The 16,319-nt window shown below is 36.9% G+C and overlaps 1 protein-coding gene across 4 annotated transcripts in view; it reads left to right on the top strand.

Annotated features, from left to right (window-relative positions):
* Positions 1-16,319, top strand: part of PDE10A (phosphodiesterase 10A) — a 344,241-nt gene that overhangs the window by 322,546 nt on the left and 5,376 nt on the right. For all 4 annotated transcript variants that reach the window (XM_036379649.2, XM_036379648.2, XM_054514177.1 and 1 more), the window contains 6 exons: positions 1,088-1,238; positions 3,855-4,010; positions 7,212-7,384; positions 8,528-8,639; positions 10,470-10,550; positions 12,606-12,694. In XM_036379649.2, coding sequence (XP_036235542.1) covers positions 1,088-1,238; positions 3,855-4,010; positions 7,212-7,384; positions 8,528-8,639; positions 10,470-10,550; positions 12,606-12,694 — 762 coding nt within the window. The remainder of the gene's footprint in view (positions 1-1,087; positions 1,239-3,854; positions 4,011-7,211; positions 7,385-8,527; positions 8,640-10,469; positions 10,551-12,605; positions 12,695-16,319) is intronic.

The raw sequence follows: 16,319 nt of genomic DNA, 5'->3' as shown, positions 1-16,319 counted from the left end.
AATTAGTAGTATTCTATGTTGAGGCATCACAGATAATGTTTTTTTCCTTTGGCTATAATTGTACTATCACGTAATAACCATTGAATTGAGATTGAAAGTGACTATTGTGATATTCTGAATTATAATGTACTATTTAAACAATAGTTCTATTGCTGTCTGACTTTCTAAAATTAAAAAAGAAAGCCTAAAGTTTTTTGAAAGATAATATGCCTCTGTTTTTCCTAATGTCAGATTAAGGCTGAGAATAATAATTACGTTGCTGAACACACAACTGTAGAAATACATATTTCTACCTGTTTCCATGTAGTGGATGTGCTTACATTTTTACACATAGGTCAGAGACATTGAGGTTTTTTTCCCTCACCCCACAGGTACTGCAAAACTAGAACATTAGTACCTCTTTCCTGATATACCCAAGAAATTATCAAACCATGGAACTTAAAGTCAAATCGCAGCAGGAGAAAAAATGGAATGAAGGAAATTGCCTTTTTATTAGGGAAAAATTCATTTATTTAGGACTTAACAAAATATTGTTTGGTGAGAAGTGAAGAAACTGTGAGATGTCAGTTTCTGTTCTGTGAGTCTACACTGGCAGAAAAACTCTACAAATATTGGAAAAATAAAATTTTCTGCTTCTCACAATGTCAATATGGAGCACCTCTATTTAATTATGTTTATTTCTTCTGGGTCCTTTATTTAAAAATCCCTGAATTTTCTGTTTTGATTGCAAATCATGTTTTCAAATTGTCCATTAGATGCGGAGTTGTACTGTATTTCAAGTTGAATAAGCAATTGGAAGAAACCACTTCAAGCTTCTGGGAGCAGGGAAGGTCGTGCAATTGTATTGACTGAGCTGGGTAGCATGACTTATGTTCTCAAATTTAACAGATTAAACCAAGAGCATTGTCAGGCATCCACGCTCCTCTGTCCTTGCCAAACTTGAGTGACTCTTCATGTCATTCAATTAGTCATCCACAGTGCGAGTCAATCCTAGCAAGAAGGGTAAATCAAAGACCATCTTTTCTCCTCTCCTGGTTGTTTTTCCTGTTCCTATGTCTTGTCTCTGACCAAATTATTTTCTTCCTAGCTTTGAACTTGAGAAGCTGTGCCGATTTACTATGTCTGTAAAGAAGAACTATCGCCGCGTGCCCTACCACAACTGGAAGCATGCAGTTACTGTTGCCCATTGCATGTATGCCATACTGCAGAACAACCAGGGGCTTTTCACTGATCTGGAGGTAAATGATATAATGGTATCAGTCACCACACCTCATCAGAGCTATCAGTTGTTGTTCAAGTACCTTTTCTGTGCTAGAGTTTTTTTGTCAACTCGGACTGAGTGTATGTAAAGGTCTTCATGGAGGAACGTATGTGAGTAAAGAGTTTGAGGGAACATGATTACTCAGATTCCTAAACTAGTCATGTTTTTCAGGACTGCCCCTTAAAAAGCAGTGGTTGATTTGCTATAAATCCATGTCTAAGTTTTGGGGTTCTCCCTGCCCACTTACAGCCACATTAACTGTCAGATCTGTCCCTCTCTGAGGGAGGGAAACACCCTGGATCATGAATCCTGTGAGGTCTGGGAGATTTCCTGAATCGGAAGACAAAGGCTGCAGTTATGTGGCTGTGAGTTATGTGAGTAAAGGAGAAGAGCTAAACTCTAAACTGATCACTAAGTGGAAAAGATAACTAGTAAAATGGAAGGCTTAGAATGTTAATACACAGTATGGACAACTGTCACTTGTTTTTCTTCTGAATTACAGTATAACAGGGAGTACTGTCTCTAATTAATGTTGCATGAAACTTCTGACTTGGAGAACTTTTTTTCAATTGTGTATTACTCTGCCAAATATTATCCATTTGGGCTGTAATTTTCCAGGCTCTGTTAACTTCCTCAAGGTGATTCATTTGGGGAAATTCCAGGCACAATTGTTTGGCTCTTTTAAAGAAACATGCTAGTAGAAATCAAAGTTTTGTGCAGTGTATAAGAGTAAAATGAGACTTGGTGAACTTTCATTTGAAAAGGTCTAGTTTATCCTGCTGTAAAGCAGAGACTTGAAAATTGACACTGAAATGCAAAAGTGGCATATGCCAGGCATATGCTGAAACTTGGCCAAGCTATAGAAGTCTGAAAATGAAATCAGTATTACTTTAACAAAAAAAAAAATCTGTGGAGCACAGCCTCAGAGAATTTTTAAAGGTCTGATAACATTCAATACTAACCAAGTAGTAAGCCCCATCTCTTTGGAGGTGGAGAGTAAGAAAGAAAGGGAGAGCAAAAGAGACAGCTGTTAAGAGAGATGGAAAAAGTCTTTTTTCCCTGCAAACTCCAGCCAGCCTTCATCTGTTTGAGTGTCTTATCCCCAGTCTATGTTCCAGCTCTTTTCAGCAGTCTCCTTTCTTGATACTGGAGATGAATCCAACAAGAATACAGGAAACTGCTGAAAGAAAGTTTGGGGATCTAGGGGTGGGCTGACCTCAGGTGAGGGATGCTGACATGAACCTCAGTAGGTTTAGAGATGGGAAGATAAAACACTGTAAAGGAGACACTGATCGGGAGAAAAATAGAGAAAAATGTGGTGGTTAAGGATTTGGGATCCAAGCAGGTACCAAAATAGGTACGAGGACAAGAGCACTGTTATTGGGCATTGGATAATCATGAAGGACTGAGACAAGAATGACTTCCTGAGACTTGGAGATTGGGACAAGCTGTTACTGCATGACTTCAAGTGACAGAGATGTGTGTTATGTTCCTAAGTGTTCCTCCTCTGTTGAGGGTCTGTGTGGACACGTGCTGCTGCATCACCTGGGGGTTTTTATATGCTTTTTAAAAGTACACTTCACAAGATGCAATATTGAAAACACCTCATTCAAAACAGCAGTGAATGTCTCAAAATCAGAATTACAGTTAGCATTGCTACAGCCTTATTTCTGCACATGGTGTATTTCTGTGATAGAATTTCTAATTCTGTGATAGAATTTCTAATTGCATCATTGCTATTTTTCCACAGACTCATGGGTCTCTTCATGTAGTATCCAGGTTGAATGTTGTACGCTTAATAGATGGCTAATTAATATTCTTTTTCTGCTTCATTTTATGGCCTTATCCTTGTTTACTGAACACTCACCAGAACCAATTATAAGACAAAGATGTTGGGTCTCTGAAGAAATTTTTATGATACTTCATGACAACAGTGACAGTCATAAATATTAATGAATTTTTTTTCCAAACACATAAGCTGTGTGAAAATGTTTTGAAAAAGAGATTTCAGGAACTCAATTTTATCAGGATATTAAGGATTAATTATATAAAAAACCCACTGATTGTCTTTATTTGTTTACAATTTCATTGTCCAGCATTGTCCATGACTCATATTAGTGACTTCCTAGGAAAAAACCCTAGTAGGAGATTTGGTTAACATTTCTAGGAGTGTTGCAGAGCAGATCTGGCATTGAACTTGAGTGCACCTGTTTTGACCACCAGATCATACATTTTGTATGTTTTTTCTCCCTCAATACCTGTTCTTTTTATTGTTTTAATAAACATGGTAAGGATTCAGTGGATAACGAGATGGTTTAAAATGCAGATTTCTTCTGAAGCACAGTCCATCCAATAGTATGTAACTGTCCAACAACGATTTTTAAATGCATAATCTAATTACAGTTGGACCAAGAATTTTAATTCAGCATGTCCTTACTGTCATGTTTCTCTCATTTTTAAGGATACTTCTACATGAGCTGTTGGAAGGCAGTGTTAGCATACTGCAACTTCTACAGTATTTTGGGTAGAGAGTGACATCTAGGGGCAAGAAATACATCTTGCCTTTCATGCTTGTGTCCGTTTTTTTTTGTAGCGAAAGGGTCTTTTAGTTGCGTGCCTGTGTCACGACCTGGATCACAGAGGTTACAGCAACAGCTATCTTCAAAAATTTGATCACCCCTTAGCTGCTCTCTATTCCACATCAACGATGGAACAGCACCACTTCTCACAGACTGTGTCCATCCTGCAGGTAGGATTTTTGAAATTGTGTGTTCTGTGCATTAGTGTCCAGTGGTGGAAAGAGGAGTCACATCATTGCCAAATAAATAGATTTTGCTGAAGCATGCTTAGTTTAATTTCTCTATTATAGTACTCATTTAGATGAGTAGAAGATTTATTACAGCAAGCCAGGTTTCACAATTAGCAACCCAAGGATTCAAGAATAGTGCAAAACACAGCTTTCTCAAAATCTTGAACTTATAAAAATATTGTGTCTTTGAAGGTCTTTATTTATGGCTTGCCTTTGAAGCTTTTTGCTTCTGGTTCTCTGGAGGCTTTTCCTATGACCATGTGGAATAGTAACTTTGAAAATGAAAAATAATTTTCTCTGATACATATATATATATATATATATAGTCATAATGTATTTCAACAAAGTCTTCAACCATCCTGAAATTTTGAATAAAATCTCAAGTACTGGCAAAACTTTGTGTGAGAAACTTGAAAACCCGCTGTAATAAATTCTGTGTGGCATGAAAGGTTAGATGTTAATTTTTCATGCATGAAAATTGTAAACTTATTTCATTATGTCATTCTGTGCTTATTTGTTACTTGCCAATTTGAAATTAAAAAAAAAACGAGTCAGGTAATAATCTGTGAAAGAGAGTTCCTAGTTATGAGATCATGTGTCTTCATGTTTAATGAAGAAAAAACTGCAAGAAAACATGCAGACACTTTGGGCAAATACAGGTGTGCTACTGACATACATGTATTTTCTCATGAGTGAAATTTTCATAATTCTCAATTAGAACAGTGAAAACTCTTACCTGTGAAACCACTGCCAGTCCATAGCATATTTGTGCTCACTAGTTTTAGTTTTCCATGAACACTTAAATTACAGCCTAACCTTGCTACTGTTCCACTGATTCGTTGTTAATCTTTCTTTCTGGTTTTTCAGGGGAACATATTTTCTTAAATACATAATCACCTATTAGGAAAAATACATATTCTGTCTTGTATTCAGAATCACATCTTGTGATTATGGTTTTAGGTATCATAGGCATTTAATCACAGAATGGAAGCTTTATCTCTGAATGCCCCTTCATGTAGGAGGGTGTAATTGAATCCTTCAGTGGTGATATGGCATTAGATGTTTGGTGTTCGTTCTTTGTGTGAATATGTGAGCATGTTCCTCAGTCATTAACACTTTCCCAACCATTTTGCATTTTTTCTAGCAGAAATGTTGTAATCTATGAAAATCCCATTTGCCATGAAGGCAGGGAACCCTTTTGCTTCCCTGGCACCTCCTACATTTGCTGTCAATGTGAGTGAGGAAATGGGGATAGGTGTCCAGGGCTGTAGAGTGGATTCATGACACCAGCTGCTGGTAGCACCCATGGGTGATAATTAGCAGCAAAGGCAGACCAGAGCAGCCTTTTGGACTTGCTGGATTTTGTTTGAATCAAAAAGTTTTATTGAACTCGTGGACTGATGGAAATAAAGCCAAATAACCCACCAAGGTCTTTAGGGTTTATCTGAGTTTTAATTTTACGTTAGTAACCTGCAGTACCTTTAACTGCTTGAAACTTCAGAGCTGCTTTGCTCATCCACCTGCAGTTTGAGTGTACACCATATTTAGGACACAGGATTCAATCGACTAGCTGTAGCTCAGCAGGCAAAGAACAAAATCTTCGGAGTTGTACTTTGTATGTACTACTCAGAAGCCTAAGTGACACAAACTCATAAGTGTCAGCTTCTGTCAGCAATTTATAGAATCAGTTCTTTTTGAGTACTCTGAACAGAAGTTGTCACAGTGGTCTTTCTGAGACTGCAGCTTCTAAAGGCCAAGACTAGAATCCTGAATAATTTAAATATTAGGACAAATAGCCAGGAATTAGACAGCAAGGCTGGGGAGTAAAGGATCCGCAAAATAAATCCGCAAAAGGATCCTAAATTGTGGGAACCAGCAGTTAGTAATTTTTTGGTCCCAAAGTGCTGATGATGGACTAAAATGTTCAGAATTTTTTTTTTTAAATGTGATGTTCTATGACTTAGAAATCTGTCAAAGGAGCATTGAGACATACATGGATTGTATTTTCTATTCATTATTCACAATAAATCTACTTGTCTAAGTAAAAGTACTGGAAAATGATGTTTATGTTCCGGATGGTGAGAGAAACCAAGCCTATTTGTACTGCAGAGGATTTATTTTGAGCAAATTATGTAAATGCTTGACGAAAGTCGGGGAAACTTTTTGAGCTTCAGCCCAAATGCCAATTAAATGTCAAAACATCTCTGCATTTGATATATTCTAATGATTTTTTTTTTCTGAATGTGCACACCTTGACATGGCTAGCTCATTCTTTTTTTTTGTCTGCTTCCTCTCAACAGTAGGAAGACTTTGACAAGTTGTTTTCCAAATCTTAGAGTAGATAGTCTTGAGTTTTCAAAATGTGATATAGCTTCATGAGTGATCACAATGCGTGCATATTGTCAGTTAAATGCACAGTAATACCTTGTGGAAATTGAAAAGTGATGGCGGTGGTGCATTACCAGAGCCTCCATAGCAGAAACCATTATCTTTAGTTTATGAGTCATCCAACTTAAGGTTGAACAAAGCAGCTTTTGCCTCTAAATGTTCATATACGTTAAAATAATTAACTTTGTATAGGAAATTATGTCAGTGAATGCAGCAATTTCAGGACCATTTCATTTGGAACATTAAAACAAAAATGAAAATGAAAAACAAAATCATTTTGAAAACAAAGTGATTTTGTATTTTTAACTCAAGTGTTCCTTTATCCATACTGTATATTTACAGAGTATCAAAACTATGCTTAAATGAATCAGGTACTCAGTTTACCAGCTTGACTGTGCAGACTCTGGATCAGAACTCAATCGCACATTTCCAAGTTAACACCGTCTGGAAGTGTAATGTCTATAGTGATTTTAAATAAAAGAAAAAGATTTCAATAATTTTTCTCTAGTAATACCTTGAGGCTTCAGAAGGAGCAGTCCCAAAAACAAATTGGTGGCTTAGTCCTAGTTTTTTTTCATGGCAATGTTTACAAAAGAAGAAGAAAAATGGGAATTTCAGGCTATTAACATTTGAATTTGTAACAAAACTTGTCATTGGGCTGTAAAACCGTTGTAACCTGTCTGGTGAAGCAAAGACTGAAATCATCTCAGAATTAGAGCTTGTGCTTTTTATTGGTTTTTTACTTTTTCATAGCTGGAAGGGCACAATGTCTTCTCCAATCTGAGCTCCAGCGAATATGAGCAAGTTCTTGAGATCATCCGGAAAGCCATCATTGCCACAGACCTTGCCCTGTATTTTGGAAACAGAAAACAACTTGAAGAGCTGCATCAGGCAGGAGCATTAAACCTTAAGAACCAAACACACAGGTAAAGCAGCAAACCACTAGTAGATCCCTATGGAATTAGTCTAGAAAGAGAAACCTAATTTTTTTAAAAAAATAATTACCTCTGAATGGTAATTTTCTTACATATGTGATCTCTAAGACCAGCAGTGTGTAAAATTACACATAAGTAACAGTAATTGCCTTTATATTGCCTTTATATTGCTTTATATTTGCATTGGCCCTTACATGGCTGATGACTATGTTATCTTAGGGGAAGTGCACTTTGCATTTATTGTTTGATTATACTGTGTATTTCTGTATTTCCTCTGGTATATTTATCTGTACAATGTACAGACAGTTTTAATGACTGCCATCACACTGGCATGCAGGTTAGCAAGCTCTATGCTTTTTCACATGGAATAGGCATTATTAACAAAGATGCAGGTGTCATTAAGGGCCCTCTCAATTTCTCCATTGGGTGAAAACAAGTGACTTTAAATTAAATTGCCAGTTTTCTTTATAAAACTTATATTCACAAAACATAGATTTGTGCTATAAAATTGGTTAAATAGGATTTTTTTAATGTGTGTGCCTTGTTCTAATAATGATTTTGTTCAGTTCCTGATGTTGTTCAGTTACTCTGTGGACAGGTTTGACAGCATATAGAGCAGAGTTATGCATTGGATTTTTGTTCTGTCAGAGTTTGAATTCATTCCAGCAAACCAATGGCAGCACCTTGAGACAGACTCAGAAGTACTCTCTTTCTTCTTTTTAGGAGCTTTTTTCTCCTCTCTTTAAAGAACAAAGAAATGCAGCAATAAGATATGTCATCTTTCTTTTTATACATTTGTACTGTATATTTAGAGACTTATAGAGGGGCATGTGAGTGTTTTAACAGGCAGGCATCCTCTGCCCTTGTATATGGATGTGATTGTGTAGAGGATGGTCAATGAACTCTGGTTGCAAACAATGTAGGGAATACAACAAGGTATACAGTGAACAGTCTGTGCTGTGCCTTATCAAAGAATTAAACAAATTAGGAAGAAACAGTAGGTGGGAGAAAATTCATAGTGTGTATACACTGCTGCTGATGCAACTGAGGAAGGGCAAATAAAAAAAAACTTTGCAGAGCAATCATTAATTCTTTACAAAACTTATAATTTAATGTTGTTTTATTCTATTTTAGAGATAGAGTGATTGGCCTGATGATGACAGCTTGTGATCTGTGTTCTGTTACAAAGTTGTGGCCAGTTACCAGACTGACAGCCAATGATATATATGCAGAGTTCTGGGCTGAGGTATGTGTGATTCTTTTGTTTACTCTCCTTATAAACAGAAGCATCCATTAAGGAAAAACCCAACCATAAGTATTTTTCAATCAACATCTTGGTGTGCTTGTTTTGAAGAGACTTCACTGGTGCATGTGTGTGTTTGTTGCTTACTCTGAAGTTATTTAAAGCGGTGAGTTAGCTATCTAATTTTCAGGCAGTGTTTTTTCTCTCTGTTCAAGATAATGTAGAAAGTATGTCCTAACATAAAGTGATCAAGCAACAGAACATAGAAGAAGTCACTAACTGTAATTTTTGTAGAAATGCAAAATATGAAACCAGCTTCCAGGTCAGCTGCCTTGAAACATACTTATAAAGCTATAGTGTGAGGACAGAAAATGCTAGAGTAAATATGAAAACCATTAAATTTTTAAGTCTTCTCTGTGAGCCAGCTAAACAAGTGTCTCGGAGAGAGCTGGGTCTTCAATACATTGAAAGTTGCTCTGCAATTACTATGTACTGAGAATTGAAACAAGGAATTAAGCTGTAGTAATGTAATCACGTTCATAAATAAATATGCAGTCTCTCACATGTCATATGCAGAGGTGTAAATATCCTAATTGTTTAATTTTTAAGAGGAAGTGACTGCTCTGGGCATAAGGAATAAATTGCACAAAGTGGAGTTATGCGACTTTTGGAGATACAGCTATATTTTCAGGACTGCTATCGCACATGTGTATGATAAAGTGTTTTCTTTTGTGTGCCCTGTGGAATCTTGCAGTGTTCAGTGGGCTTATTTGTTTTACACAGGCATAAAATAGAAACCAGGCCTGTGAAGTTCATGTAGCATGCATTTAGTGTGGAGATTGTTATGCTGCCTGTTGCATGTTGATTATGAATTTCCAGATGTGAGCTTCTTGTTGGGTGTATTTCGTTTTCACTTGTTCTTGTTCTCTTAATTGTAAACAGCTCAGACTACAGCAAAATATTTGAAAAATGCTGACTGTGTAAGCTCAGAAATCTAGTTCAGCACTCACTTTCTGAAATGCCTGCACTGGAAAGTGTGTTCTTATGAGTGGTAGAATGGAGGTATAATGTTGACATGCCTCACTGATTACATACTCAACTTTTTTGCTTATAAATTTGCTTTTGAACGCAAATCTTATGAACCTAGTGGAGAAGGAAGGATAAAACTGATTTTCCATACTCAAAAATAGTAAAGATGGAATTATGGACATAATTGTGCCAGTCCAGATGGTAATTTTTTGTAATCTAAGGAAGGATGAGTTAATAAAGATAGATGTTGATGTATATATATATATGTATATATGTATATATGTATATGTATATATATATATATATATGTATATATGTATATATATGTGTATGTGTATATATATATATGTATATATGAAAAAATTCACAAAGAGGGTACACTGTAAATTCATCTGGTTTACTCAGCTTTTCCTTGGATGGGTGAGTTGTGTTCTACTGGTCATTGTATTATGGTGCTTTAAACAGATATTTTGAAGGATGAGACTAACTGAGCAGATAGAGCAGAATAGAATGATTTCTTTTGGTTTACTCTTCCAGTTGATTTTTATTATGGAGGCACACTTGCAAATAAGGAAAATGTGTGTACATTGGCTTACAGTATCTGCTGTTTGCATGATCACTTAGGTGAATGTACAAAATGAGCCTCTCCTTGTGCATTTTTCTGAGATTGCCTCAGAGTGATACCACACATTATTTTAATTCTGGATTTTTAGATTGACATAGAATAGAAGATGGAAATAAATTCAGGTCTCAATGGTGTTGGTTTTGTTTTCTTAATCTCTCTCTCTCTCTACTTTTCTTCAGGGCGATGAAATGAAGAAAACAGGTATTCAACCTATTCCTATGATGGACAGAGATAAGAAAGATGAAGTCCCTCAGGGTCAGGTATGAACTCTCTCAGTAAAATGGTACTTGTTTATACATAAAATATGTATGAAAAAAAACATTTCATATATTAGAGAATATTGGTTTTGAAATTCGGATATTCACGCTGCTGAATTTGATGTTATTTTTAAAGTAGCAGTGGAAAACTTTTTTCAGATTTTGGTTAAATGACAATGTGTTCTTCGCTGTCATCACTTTTTCCTTTCTTAGTACTTGTAGCTCTAGCTAAGACCACAATCACCTTGAATTTTTACAAGTGTCAATAATGCTTTTTATCTTAGTAAGTGGTTGTTTCAGCCCTTTGCTAGTGTCCAAAGAAGGGTAAGAATGATGGTGAAGGGCCTGGAGGGGAAGCCTCATGAAAGGCAGCTGAGATCACTTGGTCTGTTCAGCCTGGAGAAGAGGAGACTGAGGGGAGACCTCACAGCAGTCACAACTTCCTCATGAGGAGAGGATGGTCCAGCATTGATCTTTTCTTTGCAGTGACAGAGCACGAGGGAGTGGCCTGAATTTGTGTCAAGGAGGTTTAGGTCGGATATTAGGAAAAGGTTCTATACACAGAGGGTGGTTGGGCACTGGAACAGGCTCCCCAAGGAAGTGGTCACAGCACCAGCCTGACAGAGTTCAAGAAATATTGGGACAACGGTGTTACTCTTGGGGATGGGCCTGTGCAGAGCTGGACTCGATGGTCCTTGCGGGTCCCTTCCAACTCATCATATTCTTTGATTCTGTGATTTTCATTGAGCCAGAAGGTCTACAGGGTGACTGCATCTAGTGTCCTATTTTAGTTTTTGACAGTTATAGAGTAATCTTTTTCCACTGAAATAAAATAGTTCCCCTTAAAAATTAGCAAACAAGAAGAAAAGAAAAAATCCAAAACAAATGGGAAGAAAATGAGGCAGTGTATGAAATAGTGTGGATGAGCAGACATCCCATCTGTATGTAGCCTTGCCTTCTAGCCAGCTGCAATTTCTTTCTGTTGGTTGAACTCTAAGTACTTCATCCCTGTAAGTACTTCATCTGGCTTCACAGGTCAGAAAGTGTATCTTATTTTTATTTAAAGTACACAGAAGACTTGGTTACATAGCAGTATGGGATGAATCTTTGTGTTGATGAAAACAAGAGTTGCTCTTCAATTTCTGAATAAGGATCAAAGTTTGGGCTATTAAAAAAAGAGATATTATCAAATGCTTTGGTCATGGTATAATACATAGTATTTCACTAAAAGGCATTTAAAAATTCCATCCAAAGAAGGGCTCATAGTGCACTATTGTAACTATAAGAGTCTGGGATAAGTGAGGGATGTTATAATGAATCTGAATGCAATCTGTTGTCCTTGATAATATATAAGTAACATTTTCTAAAAATTTCATAATGTCATGATAATTCAGCTGTGGCATTGTAGCTGTCGCAGGCCCCTAAGCCTCTGAGTCAGATATCATTAAAAATGTGCTCATTTAGTTTTCCCTAAATATGATAATGGTAAAAATGTATTATTGAACTGCGTACATGAGAAGCAATTGCAAACCAATCATTGATCACACTGCACACCATTCACAAATGTGCAAAGCCCACAGCATTTTAGTACACTGAGCTATGCAAGCATATCCTGCAGGACATCAGAACAATCCATAATCTGACCATGTTTTGTGAATGCTGCACAACCTTCCTTTTTTAAAAAATAAAATCATCACATGAATCATGTTTGCAGAAATGTCTCTAACATCTCCACCTACTTCCTGCTGCTACTGACATCAAACAGGTAGACATATCCTGAACAAAAGAAATGAATCAATTGAATAATAAAAGGTTCTGTAGAAAAACTTACCTGAAGCAGCCATATCAGTCATAAAAGAAAGGCATGTAAGCAGCTTGTAATTACCAAAGATTTCACTGTTGCTGCTTATTTTAAAGCATTTGGATGTTAAAGGGAGATGCAGAAGTGTGTATAACTAATACGAATAGTAATTAAGTAAAGAGCTTTGAGCTGTTAGCTTCCAGTACAGTAGTTTGGCAACAATTAAACTATTTTTTTTTATTTCTTGTTTTTCATAGATTGGGTTCTACAATGCTGTAGCCATCCCATGTTACACCACCCTTGCACAGATCTTTCCTCCAACTGGGCCACTACTCCGAGCATGCAGGTGAGTAAATGTGCATAGCTGATACCTTGGTCAAGGAAAAAGCAAGAGTGCTTTGCAAGTTTGTCTGGAAATACAGATTTTTAATTTTAGAATTTGCATGAATATTAACAGGGATACAATCATCTCACATCAATCTATTCAGAAACCCAGAGGTGATAACTGCTGTCAGGGACTATCCACTGTAGATCTACAGACACAGCTGATTAAAATGTGTTAGATGCCAAAACCATTTAGAGAGAAACAGTTCAGTGTTTTTGTATCCCTGTCTGCTCTGGCTCAGTGTAATTTCCCTCTGTGTCCTTTTTACTTCAACATGGTTCCCACAAGAAAAATTGGCCAGTATTCTCTTGACTTAAAAAATGTGTGTTTAGCACATGGTTTTATTTCATATCAGGTAATTTCTATTAAAAACCAGAAAAAGAAATATCCAGAAAACATTCAGCAGTTGAGAGCATAGGAGTAGTAACACTGGGGTCTGGGAGAAGCAGATGTAACTTTCTCCTATAACACAGTGGGTGTGGAGCTTGGGTTGTTCTGGAAAAGAGGCAAGAGTCCTTTATGTGTTGGCTGCTTCTCCACTTGAATGATGGTGGATTGCTTTGTAGGTAGTTCTGTCCAGTAATTATATCCTGAGCCTTAGCAATCTTTCCTGACAAAAAGTTTGCTGAAACCAGTGAATGCTTCATGAAAATTGTCAGGTTAATCCATATTTTCTAGAAAACCACAATTGTTTCATAAAATGTCTGCCATCTCTAGTTGTATTGAGTGGTTAAAGGTCTGTTTTTCTATGCTCTTACTAGTATTCTCTCATGCTTTCTGTTATGTTGTGGTCCCTAAATTCTATCTTAAATTGAACTTTTTCTTTGTCCTGTATGACCTTTTGTGGATCTTGTGGACTAAATTATTAAGTAACAGACAAATGCCTTGAAATTAATGTAGTAGTTAGCAAAACAATTTCATTCACACACAAACACTTTTTCATATAGCTGTGAGAAGAATATGTAGGTCTATGTCATTGTTAGAGAGGAGCACCTTATGAAAACAGTGAGTATCTAGGAGCCATCATTAATAGTCATCTGCCACTAAGGGACCTCTGCTGGGCATGGCTGTGCAACTATTAGATAGATGTGGAAGGAATATTCAGGAGGATTGGAAACTATACCTCTGTAGTTTTTACGTGAATGGGGCTACAGCTGGAATTTTGTTTAGTGTCTATGCTTTAAGGAGAGTAGATAAAGACATGAACAAACCAGAGAATGTAAAGAGCTGAAGGAATGATTTGAGATCTTAGTAGAGAGAGACTAAATAATGCATTTGGTTTATCCAAGAAAATTATAGACTCTCAAAATGGTTTGGGTTAGAAGATCCCTTGGAAGAGATCATCTAGTTCAGTCTCCCCTCTGTGGGAATGGACATCTTCTGCTAGAACAGGCCCAGAGCTTCATCCAGCCTGGCCTTGAACACTTCCAGGGATATGTCATCCACAGCTTCTCTGGGCAAGTTGTTCCAGTGCCTCACCACCCTCACAGTAAAGACTTGATCAAAATCAAATTTTTATAACACTTAATGGAAACTGGGCCTTAGAGAGGCTAGGTGGAGTGTTTAAAACTGCACAGTATCTTTACAGGAGCAGCAATCTTAGAAGATACCTATCTTTGGATTTCTGGCCATGTGGATATTCCAATGAGGCTTATTTGCAAAATTGGCCTGTTTTACTTCATGGCTCATCTTTTAGAACTCAGATGAGGATATTTAAAGTTGAATTGTGGATATCGAACACCCATGTAAGCACGTGCTCTAGATAAAGGTTCTCCCTAATTCTGAAGGTCAAGCATGAACATCTTTTCAAGAGTTGGTTTCTCTGTAGAAGGTGTGATGTCTGAAGTAAAAGCAATCAGACACCTGGCAGAGATTATATGATTGTTTTTATATTCCAGAAATTATGTTTGTTGTTTGTAATTCAAATTGTTATAATGGTACTTCTGAAAGCTACACTGGCACAGTCTCCACATTGGACAGAGCTCTGGACAGACAGCTCCTTGTCTTGCTGTTGTGCGTTGTTTAGTTTAGATTGTGGTAATGCAAAACTGAAACATAGATGAGTAGATAAAGCCTCTGCAGGACTAAAGAGCTTCTTGAAAATCCGTACCCTGGCGTAAAGTCTTCTGAGGAGCAGTTTGGTAGTTTTATCTTAGCCTTGAAATTATCCTCTGCTTTTTATTTGAAGAGAATGAAGAGGAAGTTTGAGGGTTAAGACTTGGAGATGGAGAACAGGAAATCAGAACACAGACATAACTTCAGGTGCACAGGCAGAAAAAAAAAATGTTATTGCAGGGTCTAGAATATTCCAAAATATTTCAAATTGCTGATTTTGCTCTACATTTTTGTTTTTCCTTTATTTTTGATGGGTAACTGTTATTTGGTGTGATCAGAAGGAAACAGCCTCATTTTTTTTTTTGGTGTTTCCTTAGTTGCTGACTGAACCAATTTTTATATCACCTCTTCACCAGCGGGGCTCATTCTTGAACACAATATTTAAGCTGCTGTGTCCTTGTGTTCTTTGAAACTCAGACACCAGCTGCAAATAATAGCAGCAAAAGCAGCCGAGGCAGCATGTCAGCATCAAGGCTTTTATTTTTAGAACCTCTGGGCATTTATTACAGACATTAGGAGCCAGGGCTTCATTGGGAGCTCAAAGGCAAATGAATCATATTATCTATACCTTACCAAAAAAAGAAAAAAAGCAATCAGCACTGGTTTTCCATAAAGTAAGGTCGTCTAGAAGGTTTTCGTGTCTTGTAATTTATTCCACATTTTTAAATGTTTTCCTTGTCATCCTGTGTAGATCAAAGCTATTAGACCACCTGTGTTACATGTATTAGCCATGTACTCAGTAGGTCTACAAAAGTATAAATACATGGTAGTGTATTTATTTGGAGGATGAAGTGATTTTTTTCCCCCCTTTATTTCAGACCATATAATTTGAAACTATTTTGCTTGTGCTTTTGGGTCTCTCAATTCTTAATGAAATTTATATAATTTTAAAATATTTTGGCTGCAATTCTCATTATTTTCCCAGGTCCAGGAAGGAGACAGAAATAGTGATGCTCCATTTTTTCTGATCCTTAGTGCCTGATTATATTAGCTGAGGCTCAATGCCATATTAATGCTGACTTCATAACTTCCAGCTGGACTGAAGCACTGGCAGAGCATTTTCCTGCAGAAAATGGTGCAGGGGTTACTCTAGAGGGCACCAGCCTTCTTTTGTAGACTTCATCAGATCATGACTTCCACCACCCCCAGGAAGTGCAACACTTTCTCCTCTTACTTGTATGCTGTGCTTTCAGATTATTTGCTGTTTTAGCAAATGTTTTGACAAGGCTTTGACATAAAAATCAGAAGAGCTCTGCCACATAAATTCCGATGTAATATCATGGTATGACATATCATGGGAGACCTTTTAGTACTGTTGCCATCCTGTTTGTTTACCAAAGGCATCTAAGAACTGTTGCTTTAGTAACTAGGGATCTGACAGGATGAAGGTGAAACATTTGGTTTTGCTGTATTTCTGTCTGTGTTTGAAGACTGAATGCTGAGATTTGGCCATTGGTTGCAAGGCCTGTCA

This window comes from Molothrus ater, chromosome 3 (genome assembly GCF_012460135.2).
Source record: "Molothrus ater isolate BHLD 08-10-18 breed brown headed cowbird chromosome 3, BPBGC_Mater_1.1, whole genome shotgun sequence".
Lineage (NCBI taxonomy): Eukaryota > Metazoa > Chordata > Aves > Passeriformes > Icteridae > Molothrus > Molothrus ater.
Note: the sequence above shows the minus strand (reverse complement) of the source record. Positions and strands in the feature narration are given on the sequence as shown.